The sequence below is a fragment of the Chaetodon trifascialis genome, chromosome 11 (genome assembly GCF_039877785.1).
Source record: "Chaetodon trifascialis isolate fChaTrf1 chromosome 11, fChaTrf1.hap1, whole genome shotgun sequence".
In the NCBI taxonomy this organism is placed as follows: domain Eukaryota; kingdom Metazoa; phylum Chordata; class Actinopteri; order Chaetodontiformes; family Chaetodontidae; genus Chaetodon; species Chaetodon trifascialis.
The window spans coordinates 16,729,452-16,747,226 of NC_092066.1; the positions used below are offsets into that span (position 1 = coordinate 16,729,452).

Below are 17,775 nucleotides of genomic sequence, written 5' to 3' on the forward strand. Positions count from 1 at the left end.
GAGGACTAGCAGGTTAACTGTTAATTTCATGTGAACCCTATGATGGCGCTCACCTTGCTTTCCTAACGAGGCTGAATTTGACCGTGCCTGTTCCATGCAGCTTCTCAATTTATTCACGCAAAGAAAAAACACAAAACACAACATAAAACTTATCCACACTGTCTTATGTTAGCTACTGGAAACTCTGGCTGCACATTCAGCTTGGAAAACAGGGAAACAGCATGCTACTGGACACATAAAGAAATTGGCTTTTACTCATTAAATCCTTGTTCAAAACTCAAACAAACAAAACTAGATACAGCAATGAAGACAGAAAAAAAAAACAAAAACAGATTCACTTCGCTCAAAACTTGTTTCACTTTTATTTTCCATCACTCTTCACTCAATATCAACTTGCTTGTCTCCTAAGATCCACCATTCTCTCGTTATCCTTCCTTTGAAAACACTTATATTTGTTATTACAGTCAGTAAACACAGTTTGTTTGCAAATGACTACATTCTTTCCCAACTTTTTTGGACTTGGGGTTGTATATTGTAAGTGCACCAGGTATTTTCTGGCTCAGAAAGATGCCACCCCCTGACAGTAACATCACTGCATCATTAGGAGCCTGTTAATGACCCTGAACTGCCAGCTTATTTCACTTCAAATAGCTGAACAAATCAGGGATGATTTAGAGGTCTAGAGCTAGGCTAAACTGTTAGCTTGTCACTCAAATGAGGCTGCTGAGGTGCCACAAATGAACTCAGTAACGCTACTTCTACAGCATAGTTTAAGGCTATGCTAAGTGGGTTCAAATTAATTTAAATGATACATGTGTTAGCTTTCATCCATTTGAACTTGATTTGTTGAAAAAGTGACAGCCGTAATGTGCTCATAAAAACATAATCGGGGTCTCATTATGTTTCCACTAAAATGTATTTAGTAAAAACCAAATTAATTTATGTGAACGTAACTCTTCTTAAGATCGGTTGTTTGTTCTAAATAAACAGCTGTGAAGGGTTCAGATGATGTGTGTCACTAAGAATGAGTGTTTCTAAAAGACTGCAGTGGTGTTAAAATGAGAGGGCTTTCTGTCCTGAAGCTCCTCTCATAAGACTCTTGTGTGGGAATGTGTCAAGGACTGGGCCTGCTTCTTTATGAGGGGCTTATCAGCACAGATCTGGCATCAATCAAGCAATCAGTCATAATGGGAGTCTATGGGAGCGAATGGGGCAATATTGTTGATTAGGTAAAATAAAGAGGACGCTTTTAGAGAGCTGATTAGTGCAACACTGAAATGCTCTTCTCGTCTCGTCTCCATGTACAATGTCAAACCTCAAGGAAACAGTTTTTATGAAGGCATTCACACATCAACGCTGAGGCAATCAGATGTGAGATAATCCACAGACATGACATTGTACCATCATCATCCATCTCACCTGAAATGGCTGTTGTTAAAGTCCAATGACAAGTAAAGTGCAGTTTAATATTTCCAAGGAATAAAAAACCCAAAACATTATTTGTATAGCACCTTTCACAGAAGAAATGCAGCTCAAAGTGCTTTACAACAAATAAATTACAAGCACCAAGCACTTCACGTGAAACAAAAAGACAGTATGGACATACAAGCAGGGACAGGATGTCACATTTAATGCAGAATAAGATGGAGAATGAAACCCACTTGATAATAACAAGATAAAATAAGGATGAAAATAGAATACAGACAATACATAACACAAGATGGTCAATAAGTACACAGAATGCATACAATAAGTCCAATCCAACATTAAAAGAAAACTGTTTACATGTGCACTCGTGCTCATGCTCACACCTGAGTTGTGTCTACAATGCTCTCTCAGGCAGACTCGTGCTCGGCTTCTTCTGCTGTTGAGTCATTTATGAACAGTTTTTACCACAGGCGAGTGCAAACAAACTTACTAAGCTGTGAGTGGCCCCGCTGGCCAGTTTCCAAGTTATACGTCTTTCTCTGGGCAACCATCTTTGCTAAAGTGACATTTATTAGTTTCCGGAATATTCTGCAACAGTGAGCACTGTGGAAGCCTTCATTTTCTCATTTGTGAACCACACTTTAATAATACTGTTGTATTAGAAAGCACAACAATAATCCAACGTATGCTGTGTTTTTCAGAGCCCCTCTTCCCTGGGATTTTCAAAGTATGCCTTTGCCTATATTTGGCACCATTAAAAGTATGCTAAATTAGCTATTAGCTGTTTGCCCATGGATGGACAGACATCTATCACTGGATCTCTTTGAAACAACACTGGAGGTGATGATATCCTCAGGAAGTGTAGGCCATGCTGAATCTGAAAACATGTGTATCACGTCTGTCTGTGTAGCTGTGGCTGAGTTATGACTCTGAGAAGGAGCACGGACTTCGAGGAAGGAAGCTGCAGCTCACGCCTCACGTCTGCCTCCGAGCCCTTCCTTTAACTCTCCTGGAGGTGCACCTCACAGTCTGAAAACCTCTGCAATAAGTCATAAACAGGACACCTTCCCACCAGATGATCTAGCACTTGTCAAACGGTTCAGTTTATAGTGTATAGTTCGTTTTATTTGTGGTTCTATTTTGTGTCATGTGCATGTTGGATTGTTGGTTCATATGTGTGATTTCTGTGGGCAGCTTTGGTATTTAAAGCTTGATTTGGTCCTGATTATGTTTTCCACACATCACCAGCTTCAAGGTGTTAACCATTTTATTCAGATCACTCCATCCATTATTGCCCCAAATCAAGTCTCTAACAACGCCTTCCTTTAATTTGCTGGAAATCGAAATTGTTCCTAATGAGGCGGTGGATGTCCCAGTGGAAAAGTAACCCCCCACCAGTTCTAACCCCAATCTCCCCAGGACCTAGTTTATAAGACACACGCTTACACAATACTCGTGGAGCAACCTTGTTGAGTCCTAATTATAATAGCATTGTGTCTCTGTTGAACACAGCGCGTTATTAGTCCTAACAATAACACGTTCCCACAGGCATGTACCGCTGTCCTTCTTCTCCATGGAGGGTTTGTCTTGTTTTTGGTTACTTTTCGTTGTTCATCTCTGAGAGGAGAGCGTGACAGAAAGCGGGAGAGTGAGGGTCTGCAGACAGTGACTCTGCAGCAGAATTAAATGTGACATTTTTACTTTCGTACTCCACATTTGTAGTAGCTGTTGTACGTCGCCACGACGCTGCATTTATCATTCATTATTTACTTGTTCTGAAAGGAGATATTTTTAGAGCCCTCTTTAGTTTTTTAATCTAACATGCACACAGTTGTAATTTTGTTCCCTTTCTTGACTCTATTTCATTACTGTATATTTTTAGCACTGTGAAATACACAAAAGCCAAACTAATTATGGCCACGCCATGTTTCAGATGATTCACGTTTGGAGTGAATGTAATCTTTAAATGATGTCAACACTGAAAGAATCTCATCTTGTTTCTGCTGTGAGTTAATGCTCTTGCGCTACATTTTAAGTCTGGTTCTTTGCCTCAGTAAAGGTTATTGCATCCCTGAGGCGACTGCAGTGCTGAACTTGCTTTTTTAAAGTGTTGTCACTATTTATTGTGTGTAGATTTTATTGTTGCCTTTTATATATTTTTTGCTGAGTCGCTGTGTTGGGTCTTCCCCCTTGGGATTCCATCAAGCCCACTGATAGACAGTAATGGACACCACATTGCAGACCCCTACCACTTGCAAGTAATCATCATCAGTAAATGGCGAAGAGCGTTTCAGCTGGCTTTAGTGTTCGAGGTGGTCGTCATGGCTGTTGGCTGTCCATTTCAGATGTTTCATTTGGTTATGCCCACAAGACCTCAGTACTCAAAGGTCAATTCAAAACCATCATTGACAATACCAAGAATCAGTAGTTCAAACACCAAAACATTTGGCCGAGCCTACGGAAAGATTGTGGTTTTTGTTAATTATTGGAAAAAGTCACTGTGGCCTGTCTCAAGCTTCAAGTCAGTGTTGACATTTTCGAGACTTAATGCTCTCTCCCGAAGATTAACCAAGTGCTTTAAGTTGTTAAAACGCAGCCATTTTAATCATTCCAGCAGCCAGGAGTGGATGTTGCACAAAATAAATACATAGATGTGACTGTTTTGGAAATATGGTGCCTATAAATGTTTTGAGCTGGGAGTGAACAGTCAAATTCAATATCAATATTTTCTCACTATGTTGATAAAAGAATTTAATCTGGGCACCATAATCTTTTGTGAGAAACACATTTGGTAATTCACATTATTTGGATATGAACATAATTATTAGGTGATAAGGTCGGTAACGGCTCACTCTGCAAAAAGTGGGATCAAATGCAACATTTCTGTGGATATGACGGCTGTTCATGTAGTTATTACAGAAGCCAGATAAGCCCCCAAAGTTACATTATTTAAGTGCAATTCAGCCTTTACAACCAGGCAAAGGCAGCATTTTAGCTGCTATATCACAGAGCTGTTGCTTTTGAAAAAAAAATTACATGTGAAAAAATGAGAACACACTGTTGTTCTGTGTTTAAATTAACCCCTGACCCTAAACAGTGTTCTGCTCATCACTGGAGTGACAAGCTAACTTGACAAGCTAACAATACTGTAACACTTTGTACAAATTTTCCATCTATTGTGTTGAATCTAGATGACTCCTCAGATGGTTTGGTGTCATGGTTGTCCGTTCAGGAGGACTTGGTATAAGCCAGCTTACGCCAGGCCTAGTTTACCGATGGGCAACACGGCAGCAGCGGATCGGAGGGAAATTACACCCCCTGGAGTACAAGCTGAGTTTACCAACTGAGTTTATATGCTGAGTTCAAATCAGGCAGCATTGAACAACTGTTTTGTTTGTTAATCTGTTGATTATTACTGTGATTATTAAGTATATAAGCTCAATTTTAGTATTTCCAGCATTTTATTCTTAAAACCAAAACACACCATGTGCCATTAGTGTCTGCCTCCGACATTTTTCAATGTTTACCCCAGAGACAAAGATGGCACAATTTCCTGTCATTCATCACGAGCTACACAAGGCGCGACATTGGCTGACTTACTGCCCACATCTTAGGAGACTTCACCACAGTGTGTGCCGTGCATCGTAACATGTACCCTTCTAATTGATGAGAAAATGAATTGCCATCTATTTTTATAATTGATTTTAACTGATTTAATGGGCTTGCTGTCGCAGCCCCTGAAACATGACAGCCCTACTTCATCACAATAGCTAAATTCACATCCTCAATGTCAAATCTCAGAGTATTAATATTAAATCAATATACAGTTGCTGTACTGTGGAGTGAGATGATCGTGATCTGTTGCAGTATTGATGTTACACACTGAACACGTATGCACAATCACACCCGACTAGATGTGGGATTTGAATAAATGTATGAGGTGAAAAACATGCTTAGCAATATGTGTTTCATGTGCTTCCACATACACATTCCAGTCTTGTACCACACACACACACACACACACACACACACACACACACACACACACACACACACACACACACACACACACACACACACACACACACACACACACACACATAAGCTGCTCACTTCAGTGCACATCAACCAAGTTGTCCACATGCCGACTGATCGTACCAGACACGTTTTCTGTGAAAACTCTTTGAACATCGGCTGCCTCTTCAATCCCTTGGACTGTCACGTCTTCGTGAAACACTTACAATAGCTTCAGCTTATCCCACGGAGGGGCAGAAGCAGCCATTATTTAACGGCAGACATCCCTACCGAGATATAAGGACATGAAGTATTGGGTGATAAGACTGGGCTCACAGAGGCTCAACCTTTCTGCTACTGCAAGGAAATAGCATTTCTACACTGATAAAGATGGCAAATTTTAATTCATGGTGTTATGCCTGAGATGTGATATGTATGCTTATTCTATTCATTTTTCGAACATTGGATGGTCGAACTAGATCACTTTAAGTATATATTGTTTATTTCTATCAGGGTCGTGATGCAGGATTTTCCTTCTTGAATGTGGGGCTGCAGCCTCTGGTTTTCCTCTGTCTTCACCAGCGCTGAGTAATGATCCACATGCTGGTCAGGGATGGACGGAGGAGCCCTGATGCCTGCTGGCCTGTCAGAGAAATGTGACAGCGTCTAGTGTGCAGGGACAAACTGGAGAGTGTAGCCTGCAGCTCTCAATCACTCCAGGGGCTGGCAGAGACACCCACAGGGAGCTGTCTTCCCTCTCTTTCATTTATCTCTTTCTCTTTCACCCTCTCTTTCTTTCATCTTCCCTCCGTTTCTAGATCTCTGCCTTATTTTGTCACCTCTTCCTCCCTCTTCTCCTTCATGTTCATCCTTTCATGTCAGCCTTGCCAGCATCTGGGCGCTGTGCGCAGATTTGACACACTCACGTACATGTGGATCTACTCAAACAATTCCTCCTCTTGTGCTTGTTTCGTTGCTGCACACTGTCTGCGTCAATATCCGACCTAATCCGGTGCCTGGCTGAGGCTCAGCTTGTTCAACTAGCACACATATGCACACATCCACCCACCCACCCACGTACACACACGCATACAATTAAGCAGATTGGCACCCACATGCTCAAACTCACAAACACACACTGAGTGGAACGCACTTGATTTTACAATGCATATTTCCATTTTTAGGGTATATAAGCCTTCTGCAGCACAGTAGCTCTATACAACACGAAAGAATGAGGATTTCTATTAGATTTGAGCTAACTGGAGAGAGAGACAGACAGGGAGAGAGGCGAGCGAGGCACAGAGTTGCCTTCATTTAAACTGTTCTGCACTAAGGCTTTTCAATTTGATTATGAGGCTCCATTTCATAGAGCCTGGATGCTGCGTGCCATTCAGAATGAAATTGAGCCATTGGTCTGCTGGACAGGCAGCCTCCCCGTGTCTGCTTTGTGGAGGCATCAGAGGACGACAAGGGTGACGCTGGCCCACCATGCCCTTTTGCCACACTGTTTAGTCGGGTTGCTGGGGAAATGCGAAAAGTGACAGAGCTCGGGTAGCTGGCTAAGTGGGCGAGAGTATGGAATTGAGTGAGTGCTTTGAGGTTTTGGTACGTGATGTGGCCTGCTGCAAAGTCTGTGACGGACTCTTTAGTTTTACAGAGGAAAAAGTCAGCAGACGTGTTGGTATTTTAGAGGTTTTGTCCCTCAGTCTGCCTCCACAGATATTCTCTAGAAACTCATAAATGTCAGTGTTCATACCAACTGACTGATGGAACTACATATATTTGGGTCAGTCCTGACCTGGTCCAGTGACTGAGGATCACCAGAAAAAGGTAACTAAAGCTGAGGGTGTAGCAGCAGCCCCATTTTCTTGGTGTCCATCATCAATCAGCCTCATTTCCGTTACTGGAACAACACTTCCTGGCACGGTCTCCTTTTACATCTCAGGCTCTTGTGTAACTGTCACAACATGGCTGTTTCACTCTGATCAATCGGTGTATAATTAGTCATCTGAGGCCAAATTAGGGGTAGATTGTCTCATTTTTCAGCATTTATGGTCTAAATATATAGAAATGATTTGAGGGGAGATTGATTATATTTGAGAAAATGCCTCTGTTTTTTTTTTTCCTCCAGCTTGATGAATGGAGGAAACCAAAGCGCTTTTTTCTTGATAGGTTGGAGGAATTAATGATGTGTGTTCAGTTTGAAATTCCAAAGCAAAAATCAATGAGAGGCCACGCAGGGAGCGGTGTGTTTGTCCAGTCTGGAGCAGGAGAAGGTGAAAACTGTCAGTCACTTATGGCACCATCACACTTGGTCAGTGTTCACTCTGCAAATACGAACAGTCATCTTCAAAACCTCTGTAAGTTTATATTAAAGCAGATGACACCAGCCAGTGTGTCATAAATGTCATCCAGCTTCATTAGTGCTGAAAGCTATCTCAGTACATTTACTAAAGTACCGTACTTAAGTACAATTTTAACATACTTGAATTTTACTTGAATAATTCCATTTGATGTTACTTTATCCTTCAATACAGGCAAATGTTCTGAAACAGAATAAAACAGAATAATATGAGACTCTATAGCATTTTGAAAAGAGTCATACTGCATGACAGCATACTTTAAGTATAGTTTGCTAATGATATTTTTGGTTAAGTAATATTTTGATGCTGGACTTGAACTTGTAATGTAGTCTTTTTAGATTATGATATTTCTACTTTTACTTCAGTAAAGGATCTGAGTACTTCCTCCACCACTGCTGCTCAGGTGACAGTTAGCTACCAGACATAAATGTAACAGCTAAAGCCAAAAGTACAACTACACTCAAAATACTGAGAGGCAGGTGTGTTGGAAAAGCTGTCATAACTGTAATAACTGTCAGTGTGGTGCTTATTTGGTCTTACTTTTAAGAAGAGAAATTAAAGAAGTGAAAGCCTTTGAAGAAGGCAGCTGCTAATCTGGGACACAACTGTACCGTCTGTTTCACTCAGTAGTGAGAGTTAATCACAACTAATGGCTCTGACTTATCTCAGGTGGTGGAGCAGGTTGGCTGTTAATGGTATAAAGTTGGTGATTTGATCCTTGAAAGAGATGCTGAACCATGAGTTACTCCTGATGTGTTTGAGGGAAAAATGTCCATCACATTAATGTGATGTAATGAAAGTCCTATTTCTTCTTCTTCTTCTTCTGTACTCAGACAATAGAGTGGGATAGTAACTCCATATAGTGATAGATAATAATAGAATTGTAAACATATTTTCATGTCCTGTAAATGCACTAAACATTATACGCATTACTTTCTACAAACATGCACAACCTTTGTTTGAAATAGTTGCCTGGGATTTTTTTCTGGGATATTATAGTCCAGGACCCATATTTACATATCAGGCATCTCAGAACGACTCTGAAAGGTTGACTGGGACTAAAAATACCCTGAGCTCTGAGCAGGACTTCAGAGTTATTTACTTCCCACATAACAACAGGAAATTCTCTTTTTACAATGAATGACATCATGTTGTGACACTCAAAACCAAAGGAATAATTATGTTTTGTAGTTGCTCAGTGTATTCAAAAGACTGACAGGCGGATGTGCTGTAGAGCTTGATGTGGGGAAAAAAGCCAGCTCTGCTAAGACTAAAAATATTTATCAAAACGTCTTAAAATAGCCCACTAAAATTACCTATACATTTGACTGCTTTTACCAATTGACTTCAGTCCAGTGATATTTTCAGCACTGTTGTGCTGCTTTTTCTGTACATGCTTATTCTGTACATGCACATGCACACAGTAATATTTTTCTGAATGACTTGACAATAATTACATATATATACTGGTCCTTGTTACTGCTAATAATTTGTAATGAACTGCAAGACGTCAGTGTTTGTTTGCAGAATGGAAAAGATCTGTAACAAGACTTTTAATCCAGTCAGCATCTGTAAGTTTTGTTTCGTTGTTTTGATTTGTCTGTAAAATTCAGAACTCCCCGATCTATTTTTATCCTCAAACCAAGAGCAGCATCTTGACCCCGGCTGCCATATCAGCATCTATTTCTACACTGTTTCCTGTCATTCAAACCTAAAGTTCACTCACTGCACAGTCTTCAAAAGTGTAGAAGGGTCCTAATGGCACAGATTAAAAAGCAATTTAATACAGAAAAGGGGATTAGAAACACTATGGGCTGCACTAATCCTTAACCTTTAGTCCTGTTCTCATGGAGCCACAATATGCGCAAGACGATAGCATCACAGGACTGGAGTTAGTAAATTTCCATTAGGGCCGCCCTTCTTTATTCCCACCAGCACATTTAAAGGCATTAGGCATGCTTTGTCAAGGCTAATAAAAAGGGCCAGCAGTGCTATCACACACCCCCGACTTGTTTCGGAAAAAGCACTGTTCCATGTGAAGTTTTCATAACCCATTATGATAATCTGCCCAAGTCTCTGAAGGGCAGGGGATAGACAGGCAGATAGATGCTGCTGGGGTGACTGCTCTGCAGCCTCTGCATGGATAGAACATTGTCTGTCTGCATAACCGCGACAGAAACTCACTCCTATCTGCCAAGAGGAGCAGAAATGATAGACGACTCAATGCAAAAAGAGAAGAGTCTTCATGGCATGTGGTCAGAGAAGAATAATAGGAACATTTTATGCAGGTGATAAAGAAGTAAAACAAGTTAAAAAAGTGTGTCCCCTCCTATCTCGTCCAAATTCCAAATTATATGCGCAATGTACAAAGCATCGCTTTATGTACGGGTATACTGCATGCATCGCTGTATTTTTTTAACTTGCCCCTAAGTTGCACTTTACCCCAACAAACTATGTACAGTACACATCATCCTTTGAATTGCAAAAGAAATGGCTTCGCTTGTTTTCCTCTTAAAAGACTGGGATTCTCTCACATTTTGTCTCTGTGGTACGCCTGATTTGAGAAAGTCCACATTTACTCTTCTCCGTTCTCTTTTGGGCAGCCCACTTCCAATCTGTGCAGAGGAAGAGAGTTTCTCTGGTAGGAAACAGGGTCACGCCAAGCATCAATCATTCATATCTAAATTTGTGCACCGCAAAGATTCAATTTTCTGCACTTTGTACTGTCCGCTATTGGTTATATGGTTTTATTTATACATCAAAGTCCATTCATTATTTATTTGTTTTTAAGCCATCAAATTTTTATGCCATTTTCTTGGAGGAAAAGCTGATGTGCATGAAACATACTGTTAAATAAAGGGAGAGTTGAACTGTTGTAGTTTAATTGTAAACTTGTGATTATCGTGTTTTTTCCTAACGCAGGCTTATACTAATCCTAATGAATAGCCACAGCTCTGTTACCGGCCCTGCTCAAGAAAGAAGCCCTTTGAGTATTTGGGAGCGAAACAAGAAGTGTTGATATTTCGATTTGTACTGTATGTTGGGCCACATGTCCTGCTGAGCACTAAATCTGTCTGCTTTTATAACCAAAATTGTTTTGCAAGCTCCTTCCCTCTCTTTGGCCTCTCCAGAGCCACAGAGATGTAACTCCCACATCAATGCTCTATTTAAAGTCCAAACCTGTATGTCTCTCTTCAACCCACCGTCAGTTTTTACACCCTTTTGTTGTGATAGTATTGTATTTATCATTCTTCTTCCTGTTCACAGGCCACTACTGAGCAGAAGAAGCTGAGCCATGCTGGATCCAAGCCCTCCCTCTCCGAGAGCAGCGGCCGACTCCCTCAGATAGCCATGAACACCTGCAAGTACAATGGCGGAGTGGTGAGACCACTAGTGGGCAGCCTGGCGTCCTCGTCGCGCCGCAACCTCGCGGAGCTCGACTCGGAGACACAGCCCTTGCAGACGCTGCACAGCTCTGGCCTGGAGGTGGTAGTGTCCAAGGGCAACAGTGGCGAAGACCCCAGCAAGGCATCCAACGAGAGCTTGGTCAGGGAGGGCAGCGGGCGTGGTGGAGGCCGGGCGCCGCAGAAGAAGAACAGGGACATTGGCTACAAGCTCGGCCACCGGAGGGCGCTGTTTGAGAAGCGGAAGCGGCTCAGCGACTACGCACTCATCTTCGGGATGTTTGGGATTGTTGTCATGGTGACAGAGACGGAGCTGTCATGGGGGGTTTACACTAAGGTAGGTTGTGCATGTGTGTGATGCATGAGTGGGAGCTCTGTGTGTTGTCATTGCTATTGTTAATGTTTGATTTGTGTGGGGTTGGCAGCTGTCAGATTTATGATGAGTGATTATTAGCACAGACACTGACATACTTTATCTAACAAAGGTGATGGAATATTGCACAAACAGGAATTAAAAGGAGTGTCATGTGATCTGTACTATGACTAACAGTCTATCGATTGGATAAAATCTTACATAGACTTGTTGTTTTGTGACATTTCAATTAAAAAAGAATTTAAATATCAAAGCATCATCTCTGACTTTAGCCAAAGGATTGGTTGCACTACTGGTGCCATTGGGCTGTGTGTGATTCCCCGTGAAGCCAGCATCTAAAACCACTTCCTCACAGCAGGAGAGGAGATGGAGAGAGGGATAGTGGAGGGGAGGGGATGAGGAGATATATAGAGAGATTTAGACAGAGAGAGATAAAGCCACGTAGAGATGAAGAAAAGGGTCAATAGGAATAAAAGATGGGAATGGCGTTCCAGGTGCTTTAAACTGCCCGACACAATCAGACTCAATCAGATCAGAGTGGAGACAACACAACATGCTTTAGGAACAAGTGGGACTGTTGAGCAAAGACACCAGCAAGGCAGTTTGGTTTCAGGGTCATGGTGACCAGGTCAACACCCCTTGACCTGTTATTGTCCTTCGGCCAGTTCTGCTGTGTCAGGGTATGTTGGGAACAACATGGTTCACTCAGTTCACTCAAAGCAGCTTCTACCACAGTGTTTGCAGGTCTGTTTGCTTGGGAGCTGACATTGCAGTGCACTGCAGTACATACAGTAATAGGTCACAGTGTCTTTCATCTCTGGATATAAATCCATCTGTTAAACAAATCAGTCGGTGAGTAAAAACTGGTCAGGACTGAAGACCCCATAGGTGGTTTGGCATGCAAGCCCATCAACAACGCATTGTGTATATTCAAGCATTATTGATGACCTGTGGTCCAAACCCCACAAAAACATCACAGACTGTAACTTATTGTAGTGTTATAAAGTTGGTATAGCTAATGTGTTAGCCAACCGCTATTAGCATCAATTTGAATTTCAATGATTCTGGCTTACAAATATCCATATTTACTGCTGTTGAAGCTCTTCGGGCTTCGCAAACTAGTTTGAAACATAAATTGGTCTTGGTCAGTCACTAACTTTGATTTTTCTCAAGCTAGTCGCTAACTTTGTACCTCGACCGTTTGGGGCTGGATAGGCAGTGTACAGTTTATCAGGGATTTTCACTGGAAACAGCTACCTGTTGTGCATAGAAACTGTTTTGATGAATGAACCAAAGCAACATTACTGCGCTACGACCTGAAAGATGCTAAAATGCACAGTTGGCCGATGATTCTCTGAGGGTAGACCAGTGTTACTGCATGTCACCTTCACTGTTATTGTGCAGTTTTAACATTATTGCAGACTATTTTGCACTTATAATCTAAGGCACTGATTTCCATTTACTTCACTATATGATCAAATTGATTTTCAGAGTCCTGAAACTTGCCTGTGATAAGTAATTTTGAAGGCTGGGGCACTCCGATACTTCAACTGGTTGAGCATACACAGCCCATGTGTTAAGGCTTTGTCCTTACTGCAGTAACCGCTACCAAGCCAGAGCCCTTTGCTGCATGTCATCGCTCTCTGCCCCCTTTTCTGTCTCTCTCCGTTACAAAGGCAAAAGAAAAACAAAAATCTCTCTCTCTCTCTCTCTAATAAAAAGACAATCTTAAAAAAAGGACAATCTTTGAAGGCTGTTCAAAAGAAGAAGGTCTAACAATGACTGGGACAAGCTGTTTCATAAGACAGAGTTAGTTGCTACTACATCAGTGGGTGGTGGTAGTGCTAATTCTTTGTTTGCAAACCACCAAAGAACAAGAGAGTGTCAGTGTCTTTTCACACATCACAGCCTCCTACTGTAGGGAAAAGGGCTTGCAGCACTTCCTTTTTTGACTGCATAACAGTTACATTATTGTGACAATAATAACATCAGTGCTTTCTGCTTCATTTTTATTATGACACATCCTTGATAGCACCGTATCAGCCTTTCCACTGCTATTCCACTGGTGCTCTTATTCCACTGGTGATTTCAATACTGCTACTTTCAAGGATGTGTTGTCAAGTTTGAGAGTAAAAATCTTTTAATTCATGCTCTGTAATATAAAAAATGTTACATGTCAGCTAACTGGAACAAATCTCAAATGTAGTTTGTTATATAAAAGTCTTTGGGAGGTTTATACAAAACCACTGGTATGTTCTTGTCGTGAGGGATAGATTTTTTTTGTCTGTCAGATTTATTAAGATGTGTTTTTGATTACACAAAGGTATGTGTGAGTGTGTGTTTGTGTGATATAGTAAGTCAGTGTGGTAATCTATAGGATGATTTATGGGGTTTTAAGTAAGTCAATAGGTTTGCCTGGGACTGTTACTGAGTGAGGTTCAACCATTCATCAAGCTGACCTCAGCTGAAATGGAAATGACCTCCCATCTCTGAGTGGCACAGCAACCCCCCCACCACATCAGACAGGTAGCATGTACTGCAGATGGTCCATTTTCAATCTCACATCACATCACACAGCAGACACTTGAGGCTCAGCCAAGCCTTTCTGAGCCCTGAAGGAGGGAAACACGTTAAGAGGCAGTGAGCACTGGGACTGAAAAATCCTTGAACCTCCGGCAGGTGGATTAATTGGTTTACTCAATGTTATTTCACCCGGGACTTCTCAAAACAATTTCAGACATTAGAATGTCTTGAGAACATGTCGCCGACCTGAGGGGCAAAGTAATCTAGTTGATGGCTAAAAATACATTGTGTAATATGGACCACTGAAGGACAGAGTGGGCTAATATTGAGCAGCTCTCACTGTCATCACGCTGACGATTATGAATGATATTTCCACTTGTTTTTGTCATTTGTTGTCGATGTCGTTATAATAATAACAACCCTAGGATCATTAGCCTGCTGCAGAGCGGCATTTTTACACCATGGCTGTTAAATTGATTTATCAAATGGCATTTTACCAACGTAGAGGGGGGGACTTGAGTAGTACAGGTTCTCATTTCCTAGATCTATGGTCCTCATGCACACACACGCACAAGAGCACACATGCACTCATGCATATACGCACAAACATGCACACCGCTGCAGCACTAGCATCCAGCTGGCCTATTTATCACCACTGATACTTAACTGTGGTGGCCCCTCTGCTAATGCTAGCATTGCCTTTTCTGCACCCACCATTAAATGGAAAGTCCCCCTGTTAGCGTAGGGCTTTGATTAATCACTCGTTTAGATGGTGGTGAACAGCATCCATAGATAATCTCAGCCTGCGCCTACACCTGCAGCTGCATTGTTCAGCAACATCCTGACTGCGCTGTTTGTGTGTAAAACCCCATTATCTGGTCTCAGTTAGTCTTGTAAGCTAATAAGTACTGTGTATGCATGTGTGTGTGTGTGTGTGTGTGTGTGTGTGTGTGTGTGTGTGTGTGTGTGTGTGTGTGTGTGTGTGTGTCTTCTTGTGTATGTGTGTGCAGCTGTATTTACTTCTGTGGGCATATACTTATGTGTAAGCTGGGGGACATTTACAGTTACAGTAAATATGCAGAGCTTTCACTTGAATTCTACCTCATTTCACCTTGTTGCTAAGCAGTCACACATGACTCAGGAGTGATTGGTTGTGTAATGATAAGCCACTGTTGTTGTCTGCTGAGGCTACATACAGGCACTGAACATATGTAAAATGCATGTCGACAATAACGGCAAGGAACTGTTTATCTTGTTGTTTCTATATATAAGATGCGATTGTATGTTGTAATAAAAATGTAGTCATTGTGCAATCAACACGATTATTTCTAATCTCTTCTTTCATCTGTCTTTTTCTCTCACCATAGGAATCTTCATACTCATTTGCACTGAAATGCCTTATCAGCCTTTCCACTGTTATATTGCTTGGTCTTATAATAATGTACCATGCCCGGGAAATCCAGGTGAGTCTGCCACAGAAAACATCCCTTCATTCATTATACCAGCAGATTTCGGTATCAGTGTTGAGAAGATAATGATGATGAAGACGATTATAAAGAGGATTTCTGATTTGGCAATTGGGCTGAAACTATCAAAAGAAATATGGAAAAATTATTTTGACTGAAAAATGAATTTATGCTGACAGTATCATATACATTTAGGGTATACCTTTATTAAATGATACAGTGTGGTAAACACAAAGGAATATACACAAATAAATAAGTGACAGCATTGAGTGAGTCTGTTCATTAAGTCCAGAAATCTAATAAAAGAGCAATGTATCTGTCACAAACCACAAACTAAAAAAGTGATATACAGATGAAATTTTGAAATCTTGCTATGTGTCTGTTTTTCTGCAGCTGTTCATGGTCGACAATGGTGCGGACGATTGGAGGATAGCCATGACATATGAGCGGATCTTTTTCATAGTGCTGGAGCTGCTGGTGTGTGCCATCCATCCCATCCCGGGCCAGTACGTCTTTACCTGGACGGCACGGCTGGCCTTTACCTACACGCCATCGGTGGCCGATGCTGACGTGGACATCATCCTCTCCATCCCCATGTTCCTGAGACTCTACCTAATAGGCAGGGTCATGTTGCTCCACAGCAAGCTGTTCACGGACGCTTCGTCTCGCAGCATCGGTGCCCTCAACAAGATCAACTTCAACACACGCTTTGTCATGAAGACCCTCATGACCATCTGTCCAGGAACTGTTCTGCTGGTGTTCAGTATATCCTCCTGGATCATTGCTGCATGGACTGTGCGCGTCTGTGAGAGGTAAACATAGGTTTGTGAATCATGGATGTTGCTGGGGACAAATTGAAAAACAAAATGGCCGATGCACAAACTTGCCTTATGGATCACACCGTTCTTCCTTCACTCTCTTCGTCTCTGTCTTGTCCCGAGTGTTACTTTGTCAGTCGCTCTTCTGCACTGGTCCACAGAAAAGTGTGGAATCATCAAGATAGGTTACATATAAATACTGTACACGTGTACAGGAAAGTACACTCTGATACGCCCACGTAATACTCCACTGTCTGAGTGTTTAAAAACACCCTGATATACGTTTCATTAGCTCAGCAATCGCTCCGCCCTTCCCCACTCCTCGTATTTATTGCTATTTTAGATGGCTTGTCCATAATTCATGAGTGTCTAATTGTTTGTTTGCTGAATGGTTTGTTTTGGTAATGCAGAGCAGCCCCCAGGATCCCCTAACCCGTTTTCTCCCCAAAACTGCACATCGGGCCTCGTCTCAGGGGGGCAGCAACGATTCTCGCTGAAAATGAAAGAGGCAGGGAGAAATGAAAAGCTTTTTTTTTTCCTTTCACATTTTGCATTTGCATAGGGAAATGAGACGTTAATGCCAGCTTTGATGTTTCAAAGTCATTTTTGCATAGTTGGAGTGGAATGGGGACTCGAGTAGGGTGGGTGGGAGAGTGGAGGCTCTATAGAAGCAGTTCTTGTCAGACCCAGTATGATACTGTACATGTGCTGCACTGTAAAAGTCAAGAATCAGTTCAGATGAGGGCTCTCAGCCAGGCCCTGATTACAGATGCTCAGTGTCCTCCTGCAGCTCACCTCACCTGCTTTTACTAAGTACCTCCCCTCCCTTCCTCTACCTCTCCTCATAACTATCCCGCTCCCCGCCCTTTTAACGCCTGTCACTAACCACCCTCCCTCGCACGCCCAGCCCTGGATCCTCTGGGACCTTCAGCACCTCCAACTGTGGGTTGGTGGGTTTAAACCTCACAGGGTGAACCAGCAACGAAAAGAGCAGCTGACCTTTGACACCAGCTCCTCTGGAACACAGAGGCAGGACAAGGAGGTGTAACTGGTGTCACCTCTACTTACTGTTGGCACATGTTCAAAACAACACACTGTCGTTTGTTTACAATTAGTAAGGCCTCTGTACTCTATTTGGAAATTTCATGGCTGCTGCTACACACTCATTCACTATTTCTCTCTCTTATTCCCGGCCTTAAAGACATACAGTAAAGAAGATGCTAATTGATTTTTTTTACAGACAGTTACACTAGAAGTTTGATACTACTCATATGTCTGTATGCTAAATATGTAGCTGGAACCAGCAGCTGGCTAGGTTAGCTTTGCACAAAGACATGAAACCAGATGCCAGGTAACCAGCAGAAGATCCAGGAAGTTACTGGTGCA

The 17,775-nt window shown here is 41.9% G+C and overlaps 1 protein-coding gene across 2 annotated transcripts in view; it reads left to right on the forward strand.

Annotated features, from left to right (window-relative positions):
* The window catches only part of kcnn1a (potassium intermediate/small conductance calcium-activated channel, subfamily N, member 1a), a 50,621-nt gene that overhangs the window by 13,015 nt on the left and 19,831 nt on the right, over window positions 1-17,775 (forward strand). For both annotated transcript variants that reach the window (XR_011602628.1, XM_070973373.1), the window contains exons 2-4: window positions 11,073-11,546; window positions 15,473-15,568; window positions 15,965-16,383. Coding sequence is in view for 1 of the 2 variants with exons in the window: in XM_070973373.1 (XP_070829474.1) it covers window positions 11,073-11,546; window positions 15,473-15,568; window positions 15,965-16,383 (989 nt within the window). In the remaining variant the exon portion in view is untranslated. The remainder of the gene's footprint in view (window positions 1-11,072; window positions 11,547-15,472; window positions 15,569-15,964; window positions 16,384-17,775) is intronic.